Source organism: Enoplosus armatus, chromosome 6 (genome assembly GCF_043641665.1).
Source record: "Enoplosus armatus isolate fEnoArm2 chromosome 6, fEnoArm2.hap1, whole genome shotgun sequence".
NCBI classification, from domain to species: Eukaryota; Metazoa; Chordata; class Actinopteri; order Centrarchiformes; family Enoplosidae; genus Enoplosus; species Enoplosus armatus.
In genome coordinates, this window is record NC_092185.1 from 2969342 (window position 1) to 2988674 (window position 19333).

The window sequence follows — 19333 nt, forward strand, 5'->3', positions numbered from 1 at the left end:
GCCTTCATGACATCCATGTGAAGTGTTTCATCATTCACTGGCCAGCTACATCCTGCGCACTGGTACCTCAGTCAGCCACACACACACACACACACACACACACACACACAGCATGCCATGCCTTTATCATTAGCCTAATAACGCCCATTAGAGGCTGCTGTGGTTGGTACTCACCAGTGTGGAATAACAGGCGTCCTTTACTGAAATGATGCGTCTCAAGGAATGAAATTATGAGAGCACATGCACGGCGAAGACATTATCACTTGTTTCTATGTGAACCAGTAGGGCCGGTGTGCTGGATCAGCCTGTGTGCAGTGACATCTCTAGCTCTCAGCCAGAGACACGGCGCGCTCAGGAGGGGCGCCCCGCCTCGGACCCGCCTATGACACGTTACTTCTCCACCTTTATTAAAACTATATATGACCGCATACAAGTTATACCTCTCTGCTTTATGACACCGCACATTATACATCCACCTTTATTAAGATTTAAGGTGAAACTCGCGTCTTTGTTTTGTGTGACCCCCCTGTGGCTGCACTTGGTACGCTCCACTACTAGAAGACGAAAGGGGCCGGCTCATGGATGAATGCAATGTGCCTCTGTTTATAAACGCTGGATATTTATTGTTTTGTCACATTTGTGCATCTTACCGATTTATGCTCATACGGTTCTTTCATGTCGGGGGTCAGACGGTCTTTAGGCTTTTAACACGTGAAAAGAGGTTTTGGGTCAAGGTCGGCATTTCTGCGCGTCATCCACAAAGCAACCCGAAGAGGCTGAAGCAGAAAAAAAGAAATTCACATGTGGCCTAGACGGGACAGAAATGTCTGAATCAATCAACAAATAAATAAATAAAAGAATAAGAGAAATATTCCTTCATGCAGTTTGTCTCAGACACGGTCCATTATGTCAGAGAACATTTGATATGAACTTTGAATGATAAATATTGTCACACAATGAAAAGCTTGTGCTCTCTGGACAACGCAGCATACACATTATACCAACACACAGTGCTACTATAAATGTAGATAAGTGGAGATAAAACAATATACAGTTTTAAAAAGCATCAGCATAACTGAGATAACTGATTGGCTTAATGGTGTGAATATGATAGAATCAATGGGGGGGACTATGGGGACACCTTCTCACTGTTACAATGAGCACAACTCAGATATACAGATGACCTGAACATCAAGGTACAAGTTCCTCCACCAGCTGGATTCTGTGAAAGTACTCCACCGTCAGTTTTCTTCTCTTTGGGGATGTGAAACATTTGCTAAGTTGTGCACAGACACAGCTTTGGTTAAGGTTAGAGTTTAGGGCCAAGACACATCTACGCGGTAAGTGTTTGAGAGAGTATTTGGTCAGATTCAGGACACTTGAGATGAAACCACACAGTGAAATGGTCGAAAAACTGAAACTGTCTCGTGGGAGGGAGCCGTACGAGTGCGAGTCCTAACTTGACGAAATGTCGTAAATGACACAGTCAAAGATGAATCACATGTAAGGTGACATAACCTGAATTTCCTCAATCATCTGAGAGACTACAGGTGTACCGTTGTTTTCTTCTATGGAAAGCTGTGCTTGATTTTTCTATTCATTCACTGAGATGTAATTCGTGCACATGTGTGTTGGAAAGGAGTCTCTGTCCTGAGTTGCCCCGGTGCAGAGTTTCAGGTGCATCGAGGACATCATCACAGAAATCTCTCGGCAGTCGTCAGGAGGTCTTTGCCGGGCCAAAATGTGTGTGTGACAGAGTGTGTGTATTTGATGCTCACACAAATCCCATTACTTCCAGTTCATAGCCCTTATCTCTGCTCTTTACAACTCTCCTCCGTTGCAGGATGAAGAGAATCTCAGACACTGTGTCATAAATCTCCTGTGCTCCTGACATGAACACATGCCGTCGTCCTCATTGTACAAAGTGTCCAGGTTATTGCCCGCTCGCTGCAGTTTTCCCTCCCTGCAGGAGCTCAGTGAGAGCGGCCTAAGTAGCAGACTTATTGATTGCTGCTAATAGCCTCCACCTCATCAGCAGGGCAGCACAGAAACCCGGAGAGCAGTGAAAGGAAACCGATGCTCATGTTAATTCTATTAGTGCATGTATATTTTGTTTGGCTGACCTCTTAGACATTATTTAGATACCTGCCACCACCCGTTCAAATACCAAGAGAGGTATCATCATTGCATAATCGCCATCTGCTCAGAGAGAAGCACTGTGGATTGGGATGGAAACCTGTATAAGATAAATAAGAGATAACAAGAATCTGAAGCCACACAACTCTCTGACACTGTTCTTAAGCACAGCATTGCTTTGAGCTAAATGCTAACATCAGCTAACATGCTGACGTAGCAGGTATAATGTCTGCTATTTCACCATCTTAGTTTAGTTTGTGAGCATGCTAATGTAAAGTACCACTGAGGAAGTGTCATAGGTCTGGACCCGATGATGGCACCAGATGAAAAGTCCTCCTGAGGGGGGCATGAACGTGTGAAGCAAATTTCAGGGATATTTCACTCTCGACAACAAATGCTGACCTCATGGCGCGAGAGGAAAGGTGAGGGGATCACCAAAGTCAGCTGGGTGCGACCTCTGGGGACCAGGAACGTCTGTACAAAGGAGGGGGACCAACTGACAGTACTTTTGCAAACACTAATTCACCGAATGACTCTTTCTATATGACAGAGAAGGAAAAAAATACACGTTTCAGTGAAAACAAACCACCACGATATCATGAGGTAAGGAAATGGGAAATGAAAGAGGATGTTGGTCTACGGCTCAGTCACAGCAGAGACGCCTAACTGGTACCTCTGCTGCTGGTTCAACAGCCAGCGGACCGTCCTCTCCGTGCACTCGCTGAAGATGCAGAGGACAAGTCAAACAGAACACACAGAACTAGCGGCTGAGGCTGAACAACAAAGCTGTCGAGCTTAGGTTAACCCACTGGGAATTTGGATGCAGTGGATTTATGGCATTATGTGTTATGGTGATAGTGAGTGATTCAGGGTTTTTTTGTGGTCAGGGATTTTGTCAAGTCATTAAGAAGCGCCTGAGAAAAGCAGCCAGCGGCTTTGGCTAATAGGATAGCAGTAGCTCGAGGTGATTATGAACATTTCTTGACGGCAGAACAGTTTACAGCTCAATCTACGGAGCCAAGGAAGAACCATTTCTCAGTGAGGCCTGAAAGTCTCGTGTCCTGGTGTCCTGCAGGTCAGTCGCTCTCAACCTTTCTCTTAAGGGACTCCCACTGTATATACACTGACAACCCCCCCCCCCCCCCCCCCCCCCATCGCCCACATTCAATTACAAAAAAAAAGGGAAAAAACAGCCTACTTCTTATAAATATCTTTATGTATATTTAATTATATTCAATGCATTAAAAACAGCAGAACAGAACCATTAACTATACAATGAACCTAAATAGTGAACTTAATACCTGCAGGAAGTTAAAACTAGCAATTTGTATAAACTTCTGAACAGACTATTTCCTGTGGATATTGCAATGTATCAGACGATTTTTCCTTATATTTTTAGGAATGCAATTCTATGTCTGTATTTTTATTACTGTCTATTAATTTCGTTATCATACATTCGTTTTAATAGTCCAAGCGGCCTGGCTAAATAATGATATAGACTAAAATAACCCTTACATTTGGTTGTCTTTTTCACAGAAATTAATTAAATGCATGTATATTATATTTTTATAAATTCTTACACCCTGAAAATCAAGACGGCTTAACTCCAGTATCAGCTGGGACTCAATGTACTGCAGACAACGTAGCTAATAAGTGTCACCGATAAGAAAGGTGATAATAGTGTGCTGTTCTCTGGTGTCTGATCAGTGAAAGCTGCCAGTGTAAAAAAGTTGACAGCACTTGTATGTATTATACTGCATCGTCATATCCTGTCATCATCTTGAATGAACAGCTGAGGATACAGGACTCATTTTGCAGAAGTAGTTACTGATCTCTCCTTAATCGCTGGGCTCGTAATTAATCTCTCTTTCACTGTGTTTCTGTCATCTGTAGACCAACCGCACGAACCATTCACCGATGTTGTATTTAAAATCAGTGAGCTGAAAGGTCTCCTGTTCTAGTTTTCTGAAGGGCACACGCTTACAGATTTGATAAGAGCCTTTATCACAACGCGGCAAGCTGAAATTGTGTCAGAGATGTTCCTGCCGGTATAAGAGTATAACGATGTGTGTGTTTCTGTGCGTCTTTGCATCAATAGATGATATCAGCTCATTCTTCAAGGAATCAATGATGTCACTGTCTGGCTGGAAGAATGCCTCCTTCTTCATGGAGTGTGATGATACGCACATGAGAGGAGGATGATGAAAGCCTCCTATCCCTTAAGGTCGTTGCGATAGCTTCATTCATTCATTATGCGTTTACGTCGCAGTCTGAAACCTCTTTGTGATCTTACCTAACTTTTATTATTATGTCATCACATACAGCTTTAACATCCCATCATCCTATCACACGTGGCATGGCTTAGTTCCCGTCGACTGGCGCAAAATGGCCACTAGTTACAAAGACAAAGCAAAAACTGGTATGGTAGCCAGACTTCACTGTGTTCTTAAGGTAGGTGCAATGTGTGGCGTACACCAAGAGAATGGTACAGACCTGAATGCTTGGCCCCCGTCCACATGACAGCATGGATCAGAATTATGTGGATCCTGTGGATTTCATACAGCCACCAGATCTCAACCCAACTGAACATCTGTCAGGCAGCGATCTCCACCACCATCATCAAAACATCACTGGACAACTAACACACTTTGTTATGGTTCTTCCTTTGTCACCGTCTGTATTTATATCATATTGTACACACAAGTTATAAATATACATTGCATTTAATTGTCATTTTTCATTCACTTGGTATGTTCTTTGTAACATTTTCATGATGTCTTTGTTGCCCCCCCCCCCCCCATGCTGGGACCCTTTCTCTGACTCATCTCCAGTATTGTCTCGTCATGTTTTGTATTAGAATCCATTTTCAGTCATTTTCCAGCTGGTTAAACCATTTATAACACAGCTGTCTCAGATGGGGCTTGTGCATCAGTGGGTCATCTGGGTGACACCTCAGTGGATGACTGTGTCATTATAAGCCCATAAATCGTGTTACACACCAATAAGGACAAATGCTGGCGATGAGAAGTAGAAATCTTATTTTTTTTCCTCACGTCCTTATTATGTGGAACAAACTAGGCTTGTAAAAAATGTCAGTTAGGTGGAGCTTTGTCCCTTGTTTTGAAATAGGAATAAAACAGGTGATTCATATATATGGACTGTTGGACCCCAGGTACTGGGTGTTCTCCATTCTGTGCTGCTGTTTTGATTTTCTGATGGTAAACACACAGCCGCTCACAGATGGCGGCTTACACGGCTACCTGTTGAATTCTTCATGAACTCACCCTGACTTTGGTAACATGATGCCATCTGGCCGTCACGAGTTTACCCCTCCCAGACCTCTGATGGAAAGTTAAGGCGTATTGGTTTTCACCGTGTCACAGAGACGCAAGTTCTCGGCCAATGAATGAACGGAATCACTCAGAGCTGGCATGAATGAGCGAGTGAATGATTTGATGCTGCTCCTGATTCTTCACGCTCGCCGACAGTGAATGCTCTCACGTCATCCAAACATTATCCTTGTAGGATAAATGTTTATCGCATTAAGACGGAAACTGAGAAACAGTTGCCAGTTCATTCAACAGTCTGATACAACAGTCGTGCAATAAATTCCTCCCTTCATGAAGGTGTTGATTCGACTGTAGGCTTCAGCTTGTGGTTCTGTTGAATTGCATCATGTTAAAAGACAGGTGTTTCTATCATTTTGTCCACACTATTTATATCAATGAGGCTGGGCTAAATAACAGAAACACCCTCCAAAATCTGACCTATATTGTCAACGGTTACCAACTAACTATACAACTATCCCTTTGAATAGCCAGTGATGGATGTTTGTTGAGGGGTATTTTATTACGTGTGACGGCAGTATTAAGTGAAGACTGACATGCATGGATGTAAAATCAAGTCAAGTAAAACAGTGGAAGATGAACTTCTAACTTTCAGGAACCAGCAAACCAAAAACCTTTTGAGTTTTAGTATTTATATTTAGATTGACTATTTATAACATCACAGTTACACACTAAACTCTTCAACTTACAAACCTTGAGTGCGACTGTCTTGAAAAGCTCAGTTTTTCACCCAGGGGAAACAAAGTGTGTTTCATGTGCTGTCTGGGAGCTGCTTTGAAAGGCAGAAAAGGCAGCTCCAACCTGCTCTGATAAAACAAAAGACAACAGTTAATAGTGAGGCAACCGTGAAGTTCACCCCAGCAGCCTTGATGCACTTTTCTCTAGTGAAGACCAGAGTCAAAATGAGACGACGAGGCCATGGGAAGTGCTGATGGCGAAATAAGACTGGAAACACTGCGTGGTGATTAATGCTATCTTCTCCCACCATGTTGTGTCTTGTCTTGAGTCAAGGTGTCCTAGTCCTTAGCTGTGGGTTACTAGAGGACGTTTTTTTGTTTCCAAGCTGTTCCTTTTCTTTTGTAGAACAACTGACCACAGAGCTGTAGGTAACGTCCTGCCACCTCACGTGCCATACAGTAGGAGCAGCTGTTGGTACTGGTCCTGGCACAGGTGGCGTTCTGGTGCTCTCATCTTTTGTTACAGCTCTACTCCTGCTAAGACCTGTGTGTCCCTGTGCTCTTATGTCATATATATGGGAGCTGTCATTATCTCTGCACCAGAACAATATTATTATTATTACAGGTTGCTTTGGCTGGGAACTGCCAATCATTCAATCACTGCGTCCAGGACAGTGGCGGCGTTCTATCTTACTTTGCGTACTTTAATGGTAGCCATGGATCTGAATAGTTTGTTTTCAATATTGTCTGATTCAGTGTCAGTTTATCTACAATGCTACACTGCCATACTGTAGGACATTATTACTGTGGCAAAAACGTTTGATCACCACTTGAATGTTGATGCCATCGCATACTGATTCCAGTATGAAATTACCCCAAATTCTATAATCCTGTTAGTCATGCAGAGAGTACAGTTACAAGGTATTTCAGTCACTGCCATGTTTGCAAAACACCATAGTACTAACATTACCATGCCTAAACTGAAATGCCAAGGCACCTCCACACACTCAAACACTTAGAGGTGGGCGACATGGGCAAAGTTGATATTTGACATTATTTTGATATCAGCATGTTAACTTGGACAGCACAGTTCTTTGTTTCTCCCTGTGGCTGCATGATTTTCCTCCCTCAGTCCAAAACCATGCAGGTTAGGTGAAGTGGAGACTCTAAATTGTGCATAGATGGTATTGTGACTGTGAACAGGGCCTAGTAGTCTGGCTGTGTGTGTCAGTCCTGTGAAGATTTACCCTGCCTCGTGCCCATTGTGGGCTGGTGAGGGCTCCAGTCTCCTGCAGCCCTGCAAAGGATAAACAAGTAAAGGTGATGGATGGATTCATAAATGAATGACACTGTGTGTATTAAATGAAATCAGATGCTATCCACATATATCATATTGTATCCACATTGTTTTTCAGGACAAAATTATGTAATTTTCTTTTATATTTCACGCTCTGACAGATTTGAGTCAAATTTTATTTAGACATAATAAATGTGAGCCGCAATATCTTGAGATTATATGCTCATATAGATGAACGATAATACGATAATATTGAATTATTGCTCAGCCCTACAGGCACTCGCACACAATATGACAGGGAGTGACATCCAAGTCCACTAGGACATTCACCACACACACACACACACACACACACACACACACACAACAACATAATGGCAGTAATGTGGCTCACGCTCACCTCTGGTGCTCGGTGGCTGGAGATGGAGATGCTTTTTCAAAGAGAGGATTAACTGCAGTAAAGCCTCCTCTCACACTAGGAACTGTCCTGTGACACAAGGCCAAGACAAAGTCATGGGACCCAACAGAGTACATCACAGCACCAACACCAGACCTGGGCCAAGTGCTCTCCTCACGGTTTGTTTTATCCCTCTTAGGCACCACGTGGGTGGCTGTTTCCATGCACGACAGCGTGATGAATCACGATAAATTATTAGATGCCAGTGTGACAGTGATTTGAATATTGTAAATTCCATCCATTCGGGACTTCAGAGATGTGTAAGCAGGTGAAACCCACTCCAACTTTTGTTATAGTCACACTTAAGACAGCATTCAAGATTGTGGATTGAAAAACCCTCCTATGCAGCATATGGAAACTTTTCCAATATGATAAACTAAAAAAATGTTGATTATCAAGCTGAAAACAAGGCTGTAAGTTCCTGAAAAGCTGCTCACATCCACCCATTAATGCTGATATTGAAACAAAAACTCCTGACGTTTTATTTCTGACGTTTTGGCACTCTTACAAATAGCTGCACTGTTCGAAATTCAATAGTTCCTCTGCCTGTACAAAGATGAACTTTCTACATACTATATATTACGATGTACTACACACAGTGATCAGCTTCATCTAGAAAAGAAGAAATTTAATTTCATGTAATCTTCCTGTGTTTTGTTTTGTTAAAAGGCAAATGTTGCATGAAATGTTCTGAGACAGCCAGCAGTGACCGTCCTCCGCAGTTTGTCTCTGACACACAGTGGATGTCTTTACGCAGACAAAATACTGAGTTAAGCTTGAGATATTCTCTGTACATGTACCGTGTTCCATCCCTTAGCGAATCAAATAAAAGAGCTCACATTCAGTTTTTGCCCCCGGTTGTCACTCTGACCATTGATAGTCCTGCAGGGAAATGCTGTTCTCAGCATGTGACTGTTAGATATTTGCAAAGAAGACATGTGCAAATGTTTGGATTTGACCTTGAAAACATTTTGTTCTAATACCACAAACAGAGTTAACAAAGCAAATAAAAGTGAAGAAATGATGAATAAACACCAGCGGACCCGTTACTGTAACTCATTGAACCTGGAGCAGAATACTCCCAGCCCCCGGCTTGTTAGGGGGAATTCTGATTACAGTAATCCCCCAGTCATTTGAAGCAGATTTAGGTGTACTAAGGTCACACTGGCAGCGAATGATAACTTTGAAAGGCAATCCAAGTCTGTGTCCAAGTCCAACCGATTCACTGCTGTTGTCATCTCACTGAAGGAGAGATAATCTCGGTTAGCAGGGTGTTGAGGATGAACCGGTTGAACTTAAGCCAATGTCCTGGATATATAGCTTATAGAAATTTGTGAAAAACCAACATCAGATATTGGTTGCACGAGCAAGAATTTGATTTGACAGCAGATAACTACAAGAATGCAACATAAGAGTGATTAGAGTGAGGCTTACGATGGCATTCGCGCAGGATTAGCTCTCTTAAACATTACCCCTCTCACGTGCACCTAATATGTTTAAACTTCCATCAGGTCTACATACAAGTCTCTACATACTCTCAGAAGCCTATAATCTGGCTCAGTGCATTGAGAAGAATCATCCATTTTCCAGCATCGGGGTTTGAAATGTCAACTCGAGTTCATGTATGGAAAATGTTTTATGTCTGGACGGTATTTTCATTTTAGGCTCCTGTGATTGATTAAATCCACGATGACTAAATATGCTGAATGGATTAAAGGTCTACATATGAGAGAAATGAACATTTAACAGCACAAAAGCACAATTTAGTCAATCATATCATGCATTGTTAACATCTCATAACCTGCGCATTCAAAATGGGCAGTGAGAGAAAGTTAAACGGCAGTTAGAGGTGGTGGTAATTTTTCCCTCCAATCCCTTCTTTCGTCAAAGCCCCCAGATGGAAATGATAGGCTTGATATGCCCAATGGCTGCCAAGATAATGGCAACAGACGAGTAACAGAAAACCCTTGACAGTGTAAACACACGGATGCTATCCAAACCGCTGCTGCGTTTGGGCCGGGGCCGCCATTGACTGGCGTAATCTGCTGTATAAATCTGCAGCTTGGCCCTGTCTGGCTGCTGTCTGGGTTCCGTGCACTTGGACAAAAGCGACGGACACCTTGCCCACTGACAAAGGGCCTGGCCCTAATCGGAGTGGACAAGGCTTGCTGATGGAGCCTTTTTGAGCAATTGAACTTGGTCAATGAATCTTAGAGGACCTAATGAAACATAAGGGACAGGCAGTTTGACTCCAACAACGGGGGCAGCACCAAAGTGTCCTGTTTCTGCCTGTCAGCCTCAGGACTGAAGTTGTGCTTTGACCCATAATGACCTTTATGAAAGCACGTCTGTGCCGGACCTGTGAAGATTCTGACGGTGTTGACCTTGTAGGCCACATAAGTGTTGTAGATGTGGTGGTGCCTTTCATTGTTGTTGTGGAATTCAGGGCTTTGAAGGAAAAATTAGTCTGATCTGGCGCCATTCTGTTGTTTTGTTTTTGTCCTGGAACGTCACGAGAAAGGAGAACAGGCCTTAGTGTGTCTCCGGAGCAAACAGTTTGGAATGGAAGACATGCTGTTCTTCTTTGAAACTTTGAGGAAGGAGACTGGGTTCCTTTTAGAAAGCCCTTGGGAATGTGTATGGGAAAACCTGTGTGGGCCACTGGAATCTCCTCAAAGAGAAGGAGTACAGCACGAGTGCAGAGACTTCACCACGGGAGAGAGGAACTGGTCTTTGTGATCAGAAATGCCATGGAAAAAGTGTGCATTGTTCACAGCCTAACACTTTTTTTGTTCTTCTGGTCCTGTGATTCACCTACAAGGTCTTAGGCTCGCCGACCCCTTGTAGCTGGCTGCCCAAAATGCCCACACAAGTCCATGACACTACATTTTGCTTTCACTACGCAGTGCTGCAACCAAACAGCTCTGCTGTTCTCAGATTGCTTATTGTGTCGATGTATAACACTGGTTGGCAAGTGTGGAAATTTTTTAAATGTTCAGTAAAGTAGAGTAATGACATACAATATTTGTATATTACTCATTGCTGAATGAATCCTGGTCAATAAAGGATGTTTACCAAGAACCTACAGTACGCACTTATTTCCCTTTTTGTTAAATCAACAATGAACAAACACCAATACAGAAAACAACACAAACAATACTGACTGTAGAAGATAATTTCAAATATTTGACAATGATAATAGTGATAAGTATAAGTAAAGACGATATTGAAAGAAATAATAACGTACATAGGGACATATTATAAAGAAACATTTTCTCTTTGCCTTTTGCACGGTTTGTCCCTAGCGAGGCGACGTAGTTCACAGCGTTGTTTCCATGGAGACTGAAGCGTCTCCTGGACGCGAAAGGATCTTTCCGACTTGTTTTGGATGCTAGCAAATGTTTCATTGGCTCTGACGTGCTAAACAGCGTATTACTCAGATAAACGCCGGGGGCGGCTACTGTCGATGATAATAACAACAATGGCGGAAACTGAATGTCAAAGTTAAGAGCGAAAACGAGTCGCTGAGTTTGAGAAGCATGACGGACGCTAATGAGATGTGCGACACAATCATGCGGGAGCTGAGTAATGTGGCCATCTCTGATACTGATGAGAGTATGGAGGAGCAGGGAAGTCTTTTACTTCATGAGGAGGAGGTGAGTAGTCTCCTGCTGAGGCCAGAACACTCCAATAAGATGATTAAATGAACATTTGTTCACGTTAATTGGACAGGTGTTGTTGGCAGCAAGCTAAATGTAGCTAGTTAGCTGGTAGCAGCTATTACTTGCTATCAACTATTTTATGTCAGCTTGAGTGTTGGATTTTAGCATTTGTTTTTACATATTTCTGTATGTTTTATGTGTTTTATTCTGTTTTATGTGCAAGCCTTTGTGTGTTCTGTGTCTTCACCTGACTCCAAGTCAAATGTGCCCTGAGGACAATAAAGTCAAAGGTGAAAGTTGAAACTTCTCCACATGGCAGCTGTCAGTCAGGGCTGGCACTTGCCAGGCCTTCTGTACAGTATGTATTTGTATAAATGCATCGCAAAAACATCAAGAAGATTAATTTGGAAGCCATATATTAAAACACACACAAGTGAGGAGTAACCCCCGGGGTGTTAAACAGGGTAAGAGACATAGGTAATGGATTATGGACAACCCATCAGCTGACCTACCTCAAGTCTAATTACTGTATTCATCATTTGTCTCATATAACCAGTCGGTCTCCACGAGCTTAGTAAAAGACATGTTTAGGTAGATATGAATTTAAACATTAACCATGACCTTTTTGTGATGAGACCAAGCTAACAAGAGCCACCTCTTTGACAACAGGACTTGGATGATGTTCCACCGTTTCTGCTCAGCTACTTTGAAACCTCGAGAAGCAAAGCAGCAGTTTGTGAGAAGCTCATCCTGGAAGAACTTGAAGGTATGACAGCTTGTTAAATAGCAAACACATCATGCAATGTCATGAGACAGTGGTTCTCTCTGGTGAACAAGGTAATGGAATTAGCTCTTGTGTTTCAAAAATGGCTGCTAAATTAGTAGTTATTACTATCTAACCTGGCACTGATCAGTGAACTATTCTGTACATCTAGATATTTCCAATAAAAAGACCTCCAAATGATGGCTGAGTTTGTTTCCCTTGATGATGGATGATATTTGTGTTTTCTTTGAATTGGATCTCAGACTTCTCTGCATCACATCACACTGAGGACATGATGAAGTTGCCTATTGACCTTGATAAGGACATGATGAAACTGAATGAGCAGGTATGTGTCTGTCTTTACAATCTAGTCCCAAGTCTCTTATTGTATGACACGCCCAAAATACAATCCACAAGTTCTGGCAAACTACTCTTAATGTACGTTTTGCCTGATACAGGTCACCTGTGACACAGAAAATGAGGAGAACAACACTTCCTCTGACACCCGCCTTCTTCCTGCACCCACAGAGACAGAAGCACTTTTCACTCACAATGTGTCAGTGTGTCCCAACAATGAAGGTACAGTACATGTTTAGAAAAATGAAGTGAAAGAAAATGCTTGAGGCAGAGCTGTGTAAAGCCCACAGGGTGAGTCTCAAACTCAAAACTACATCTACTGAAATTTTGTACACAAGGGTGAAGCCTGGCTTTATATAAGCCACACTAGAGGGTGATAAAAGTTATTTTTAGATAAGATAATTATCTTTTTCATGTGCATATTTCAGGTGAAAGCAGCACATTTTGGGCAACACTTGTGAATAACACTTACTTGTGAATAAAAAGCACGATTCCTGAAGAAGATTATTGTTTTGTATCTGAGTGACAGTGACAGTATGTCTGAGTGACAGTAGTTAACTGCTCAGGTGTGACAGACGCTGATGCTAAATCACATCTCTTATCTCTCTGTTCCTGTTTCATCACGTATTTGAGGCCTTGAGGCTGAAGGTCTGATAATGCACTCCAACTTCTTTGGTGATAGAACAGTTGCCCACAAGAGGTCGCTGTTGTCCTATTTTTTGTTCTCATCAATGGCTCTAGTGTGGTACAGTGATGATGGAGATGTACACAATCCCACCTTTTGAACAAACAATAGAGTGGAGAGTTACACTTTACAAGTGCAGGCCTTAAGTGTGTACTTTCCGTAAATCCTGTTAATGGTTATAATAACATACAGTATATTACTGACCTGCCCAGGCTGCCCGAATCATTCATGTGAGATGATTTGTATTTGTATTCTTCTTTATGCATCACTTTTGAGGCAGTTTGTTTTCACTGTAGTGTACAATGGAGAGTAACAGGGAAGGCATAGAAGGGGATGACATGCTCAATGGGAGCCAGATTTGAACCTACAATGGCACAAGTGCATGTGTTTCCTCCTTCCTTGCTGAAACTTAAATTTAACTTTTTGTATTTGTCACAGATGAAGCTGGAACACATGAGTATATGGAGAGTGAGCAGCGTTTGGCTTTCGAGGTGAGGACCCTTGAGATCGCACTGAATGAAGAGGAGAGAAAGAAAAGCCGTGAATACGAAGCCGAGCGAGAGAAGCGACGCTGTGAGGAGATGAAGAAGGAGGAACAAAAGAGACAAATAGAAAGGGACTTCCAGAAGGAGCTGAAGAAGATAATGGAGGCAGAAAGGGTGAGGCAACTGCTGCCTTGCTCATGTGCTCTTGAGAAGGACACTGCCTCTGGAATTTACATAAAAACAATAAGATGGACAGTTTGTAAATAAATAGATAGCAAGTTGTCAGCCAGTGAGACACATATGTGACGATTTGAAGACAATAACAAAGAGAAAATGCAGAATCTGTGTAGTGTAAAATGTCATTTACACCATTATCATGTTTAGATTTTGATTGTTTCTCTCTGTATCCAGCTCCATCAGAAGGAACTTGAGTTGATGCAGAAGAGAGCTCAGGAAAAACTTGAGCAGGAGTTTCTGCTACAGCAGGTAGGCCTGAAACCTCTTGTTACATGTTCCACCAGATATTCACCCTGCAGAGGCTACCACTGGGTGGAGGCACTCTCCCTGGTTAATAATTAAGCTCTGAGACTTCTAAGTTGATAATCTGAATTCATCATTATTTCAACAACTTGGAATCAGAGCAGGGAGATTATGTAGAAACACACTGACCTCAAATACCTGATCGTTATAATCTACACTTAGTGGTCATAGTTCAGTATTCCTCTTTAGGTGTTTAGGCTTTGGGTTGTTTGCAGTTTATGTGGATTGTTTTATGTGCAATGAAATGTTTCTAACAAAATGGTGAATATCTTTACCAATTAGGAACTGATCAGAAACTTACAGAGACGAGTGGAGGAAGAGAGGAGGACGAGGGAAGAGGAGCAGAAGAGAATGAAGGAGGTGGAGGACAAAAGGAAAAGGGAAGAGGAGAAAATTAAGATAGAGGCAGAGAGGAAAAGAATGGAGGAAGAGACAAGGAGGAAGAAAGAGGAAGAGAGAAAAATAGAAGACATGAAACTTAAAAAAGAGGAGGAGGAAAAGAGGAAAATGGAGAGGGAGGAAAAGAGGAAGAGAGACGAGGAAAGAAACAAGACAGAGTTGGAGAAGAAGAAGCTGGAAGATGAGATGAGAATGATGAAGGAGGAAGAAGAGAGGAAAAAGAAAGAAGAGGTAGAGAGGATAAAGAGGGAGGAAGAGGAGGAAATAAAAAAGACAGAAGAGGCAAAGAAGAAGATGGAGAAAGAGGAGATAGAAATGGAAGAAGAAATAAGCTTGAGGAAGGAGGAGGAGGGGAAAAAGAGGGAAGAGGAAAATATGAGAATAGAGGAAGAGGGGAGAATAACAAAGGAGATAGAGGAGAGGAAGACGCAGACGGAGGTGAGAAAAAAGAAAGAAGAGGAGGAGGCTGATGATAGAAAAAAGATGTATGAAGATCTGAGGAAGATGGATGAAAGAGAACATGGAAATGAAGAACTTGAGAGGAAAAAGAAGGAGGAGGCGAGGAAGAGGGAGAAGGAAAGAAAAAAGATGGAGGAAGAGAAGAAGGAGGTGGTAAGAATAAAGATGGAGGAGAAGAAGGAGGTGAAGGAGGTGGTAAGAATAAAGATGGAGGAGAAGAAGGAGGTGAAGGAGGCTAAGGAAGTGGTAAGAATAAAGATGGAGGAGAAGAAGGAGGTGAAGGAGGCTAAGGAAGTGGTAAGAATAAAGATGGAGGAGAAGAAGGAGGTGAAGGAAGTGGTAAGAATAAAGATGGAGGAGAAGAAGGAGGTGAAGGAAGTGGTAAGAATAAAGATGGAGGAGAAGAAGGAGGTGAAGGAAGTAGTAAGAATAAAGATGGAGGAGGTGAAGGAGGTGGTAATAAAAAAGATGGAGGAGGTGAAGGAGGTGGTAATAAAAAAGATGGAGGAGGTGAAGGAAAATAGAAAAGTGAAAGAAGAACTGAGACCCATCGAAGAGGACGAGAAGAGGAAAAAGGACAATGAAAGGAAAACAAAAGAGGAAGAACAGAGGAGGAGGCAGAAGGAAGAGATGAGGAGACAGAGGGACGAAGAGTGGACTTCCTCAAGCCCTGGTCCTTTACACAGTGAGTCTACAATCTGTCCCACCAGTACTGAAACCATACCACAACAGCATGACCTCGACAAGATCATCAGTCAGACCTCCGTAGATAAAACTGTGGACTGTGAAAGGTCTTCCACTGCGTCTGCTGTTTCACCCGAGTGCCTCCCAGAGCACACCGAGCAGAAGAGGCTGGCGTGGATGAAGGACTGCATCCCCTGGTCTAAACTCTCCCTCCAGAACAGGAGGAAGCAGAAAGGATCCGTCCAGCGTCGGAGAGGACCGAGGAGGACCGCCGAGGCCGTGGGTCTGCCACCTCTCTGCCCAGACTCTCTGCTTCAGTCCGCAGGCTGGAAATCCCTGCAGGAGGTAACCTTTTTGTCTCAGCCGTGATACAGACACATGAAGCTGTTTTAACACTGACATGTAAGCTTGGGGGATTTGGCCCCAAGTGTCAATACTTCATATTCTGTGCCAGTTGTCTCTGGTCAGTTTCATGCTGAAAAATATTCTTTCAGTATTGAATTCTTGTCACTGACACACGGAACTAAACTCTCATTTAAAACTCAGGCGACTGAAATCCTTTTAGGTGGGTTAGTAGAAATTCATCCACCAGAGCTATCTAATAGCATGCAAAGCATAATAATAACATATCACTGTGCCATGTGACACATGCCAGCTTAAACTCTCAAAATCCAGGAAAACACCTGAGCCCTGAAGCATCTTTGTCTCGTTTCAGGTGACCACGGTGACCCTGGAGGACTTGCCCGGCTGTAGCTTATCCACTCTTGCTCAGTGTATTCAACTCCGGTCCCTCACCCTCAGACGTTGTGGCCTTAAATCCCTGGACGGCATCAACCAGTTACCACAGCTCTGCTACATCGATGTCCAGGTGGATACTCAGTCAATATATAATGAGTTTATTGTCTTAATGCCACATTTTTCAAGGGACTTTACAGGAAGCAATCCAAGATCTTTACGTAGTTCTATTTTGTGCTGTTGGATGATGCAGACTGGTGCAACTCTCTTTTTCTTTTGAAATTTGACTGTGAGAAAAAACTCAGGAAGATTTTGTTGTTTCCTAAGATCTTCATTTGTTTCATCACAGGAAAATGACATCTTATTTGTCAACTGTGAAAATATGACCAGTTTACGAGTTCTTCAGCTCAGCCACAACAAGCTGACGTCGATCCACGGTTTAACTGGTGCTGAAAATGTGGACGTTCTAGACCTCTCACACAACTCCATCACCCGCATTGGTGAGAACTGGAGAATTCATTATATACCTTTTGATTGTGTCACATGTGAGGTCTCCAACTGTTTGTAATTTCATTGATTATTTTCATGTGTGTATGTAGCAGCTTGAGATGATTTGTGATGAACTCCTGGCAAGTCTGTAATACTCCACAAGAGGGCAGCATCTCTCTTCTTTTCACTTCTCTTCTTTTCAGCCCTGGAAGTCATAAAAAGATATTAGCTTTAACTTATTGAATTGTACGTTCGGCTACTGTAACATTTTGTTGTGAGTCACCTCTAAAACTGAATTATGAACTCATACCATGTTCACGGGAGGGGGCTTTTTGGTTGTCAAATTAAGTCTTTAGACATACTTATGGTTTGTTTACTGCTTATATGCAGACTTCTCCAATCTGAATAAGTGGCTTCTCGTCTCCGTCTCATCCCTAGCTGGTCTGGAGTCTATGAGGAGACTGCAGAGGTTGTCAGTGGATCACAACCAGCTGATCAGCACCAAAGGACTGAGGGACGTATACACGCTCCTCCACCTGAGCTGCTCACACAACCACCTGGCAAGTGTGGAGGGTCTGGAGAACAGTGCTCTGCTCAACACACTGGACCTGAGAGCCAACAGCCTCACTGAGGTAAACTGGTTCTGATGTCACTGTGTGTTGCTGAGTGTTTGTGACATCTGTATAGAAACTGAGTTTGATGTTTGAGGGGGGTGAGGGGCTTCTAACTCAACAGGTGTTATTGAAATAGGCCCATATCATTCTGTTTTCATCTTGTAGGGATGTAAATCATTTGTATGTAGGATGTATGGATTTCCTATAGCAGTAAAATCAGCAAAGAAGAACTGATTCGCTGAAACGATCTATGTAGAAAACAAAGATGGAAAACTCTTCTTTTCTGTTTCTAACCAGATGTTTTTTTTTTTTCATTTTCTTATCAAGATGCAGAAACAAAGGCATGACATAACATTCACTTATTGCTTTTATGATCACAAACCCAAAGTCTGAATTCTGACAGAGATAAGTGTCTGAGGCAAGCCATCATGATTAAAAAAAAACAAACATCTGGTATGGGTGTCTTCAAAATAAAAGCTTGAAAGTGTTACAAATACATGAGCTGATTTATTTAACAACTCAAGAGAAGAAGCCAATTTCTGGGCTCACATTATAATCTTGAACAGATCATGGCTGAGCTGATTATCTTGACAAAACCACAGGCTGCTGTTTGACAGTACAAATTGCACCAAATACCCCTGTGACTCAACTTAATGACCTCTTTGGGAACCTTTTTCGAAGTTTACTCCACCTGTGGAAACATAACAAAACCAAAATCTAAAACAAAAAAAATGATATTGAAAATCTTTCTCTGCAGCCCTGCACAGAATAACAAGTTTAAATGGATGGAAATAAAGGGACATCATATTTTCCTTCAGTCCAACAACACTGCCCCTGTGGGTGCATGTGATATAACAAGCAATATTGTACAAGACGTTGCAATGGCACACTCCATTTTCCCACATAAGGTACAGCAACAGAACAGTGTTTCTCTTTGCAGACAGTGGAAATTTGCAGGTTGAACAAAGGTGAAGCATGAAGTGCGTTCTTGACTCTCACTAATTGATGTTATTAGTTACATTACAGTTACTATAGTCAAAATGTCCTCCATGAGAATGCTGTATAAGCAGCAGTTGGAGTATGTTCAATTACTGAATCTTCTCTTTCTTTGGGAGAGTAACTCGCTGGTAATTGCATACAAACAACAGTAATCTGTATGATGATGTAAACAGCTTTAGTATTTCCTTTGATCGCAGCAGAGCTTAACTTAACAGACACTGATGACTGTAAACACAGCAGGACTAAAACAACTGACAATGATGGACGGGGTCATTTAGACGTCACTGGACCAGCAGCAGCAGCGTAACGTTAGTCTAACCCCACAGTGTGACCAGTGTTAACTGACAACTTCACCCTGTTTGTCCGTCAGCCCCCCAGTCTGAACAACCAGGTCCTCCTCAGAGAGCTGCATCTAGACGACAACAGCATTTCCTCCCTGGAGGCCCTCAGCGCTTGCTGGCTTCCCCTCATGCAGCATCTCTCTGTGGCCCACAACAGGTATATTCCTCTCGTCCTACCTGATATCTCTGATATATCTTTAGTAATTT

General features: G+C 42.5%; 1 protein-coding gene across 1 annotated transcript in view; it reads left to right on the plus strand.

The window, feature by feature from the left end:
• Positions 1 to 11453: 11453 nt before the first annotated feature.
• Positions 11454 to 19333, plus strand: part of lrriq1 (leucine-rich repeats and IQ motif containing 1) — a 31311-nt gene continuing 23431 nt past the window's right edge. Inside the window, exons 1-11 of the mRNA XM_070908101.1 lie at positions 11454 to 11570; positions 12246 to 12342; positions 12603 to 12685; positions 12798 to 12918; positions 13820 to 14040; positions 14278 to 14352; positions 14689 to 16293; positions 16664 to 16816; positions 17033 to 17183; positions 17611 to 17804; positions 19156 to 19283. Coding sequence (XP_070764202.1) covers positions 11454 to 11570; positions 12246 to 12342; positions 12603 to 12685; positions 12798 to 12918; positions 13820 to 14040; positions 14278 to 14352; positions 14689 to 16293; positions 16664 to 16816; positions 17033 to 17183; positions 17611 to 17804; positions 19156 to 19283 — 2945 coding nt within the window. The remainder of the gene's footprint in view (positions 11571 to 12245; positions 12343 to 12602; positions 12686 to 12797; positions 12919 to 13819; positions 14041 to 14277; positions 14353 to 14688; positions 16294 to 16663; positions 16817 to 17032; positions 17184 to 17610; positions 17805 to 19155; positions 19284 to 19333) is intronic.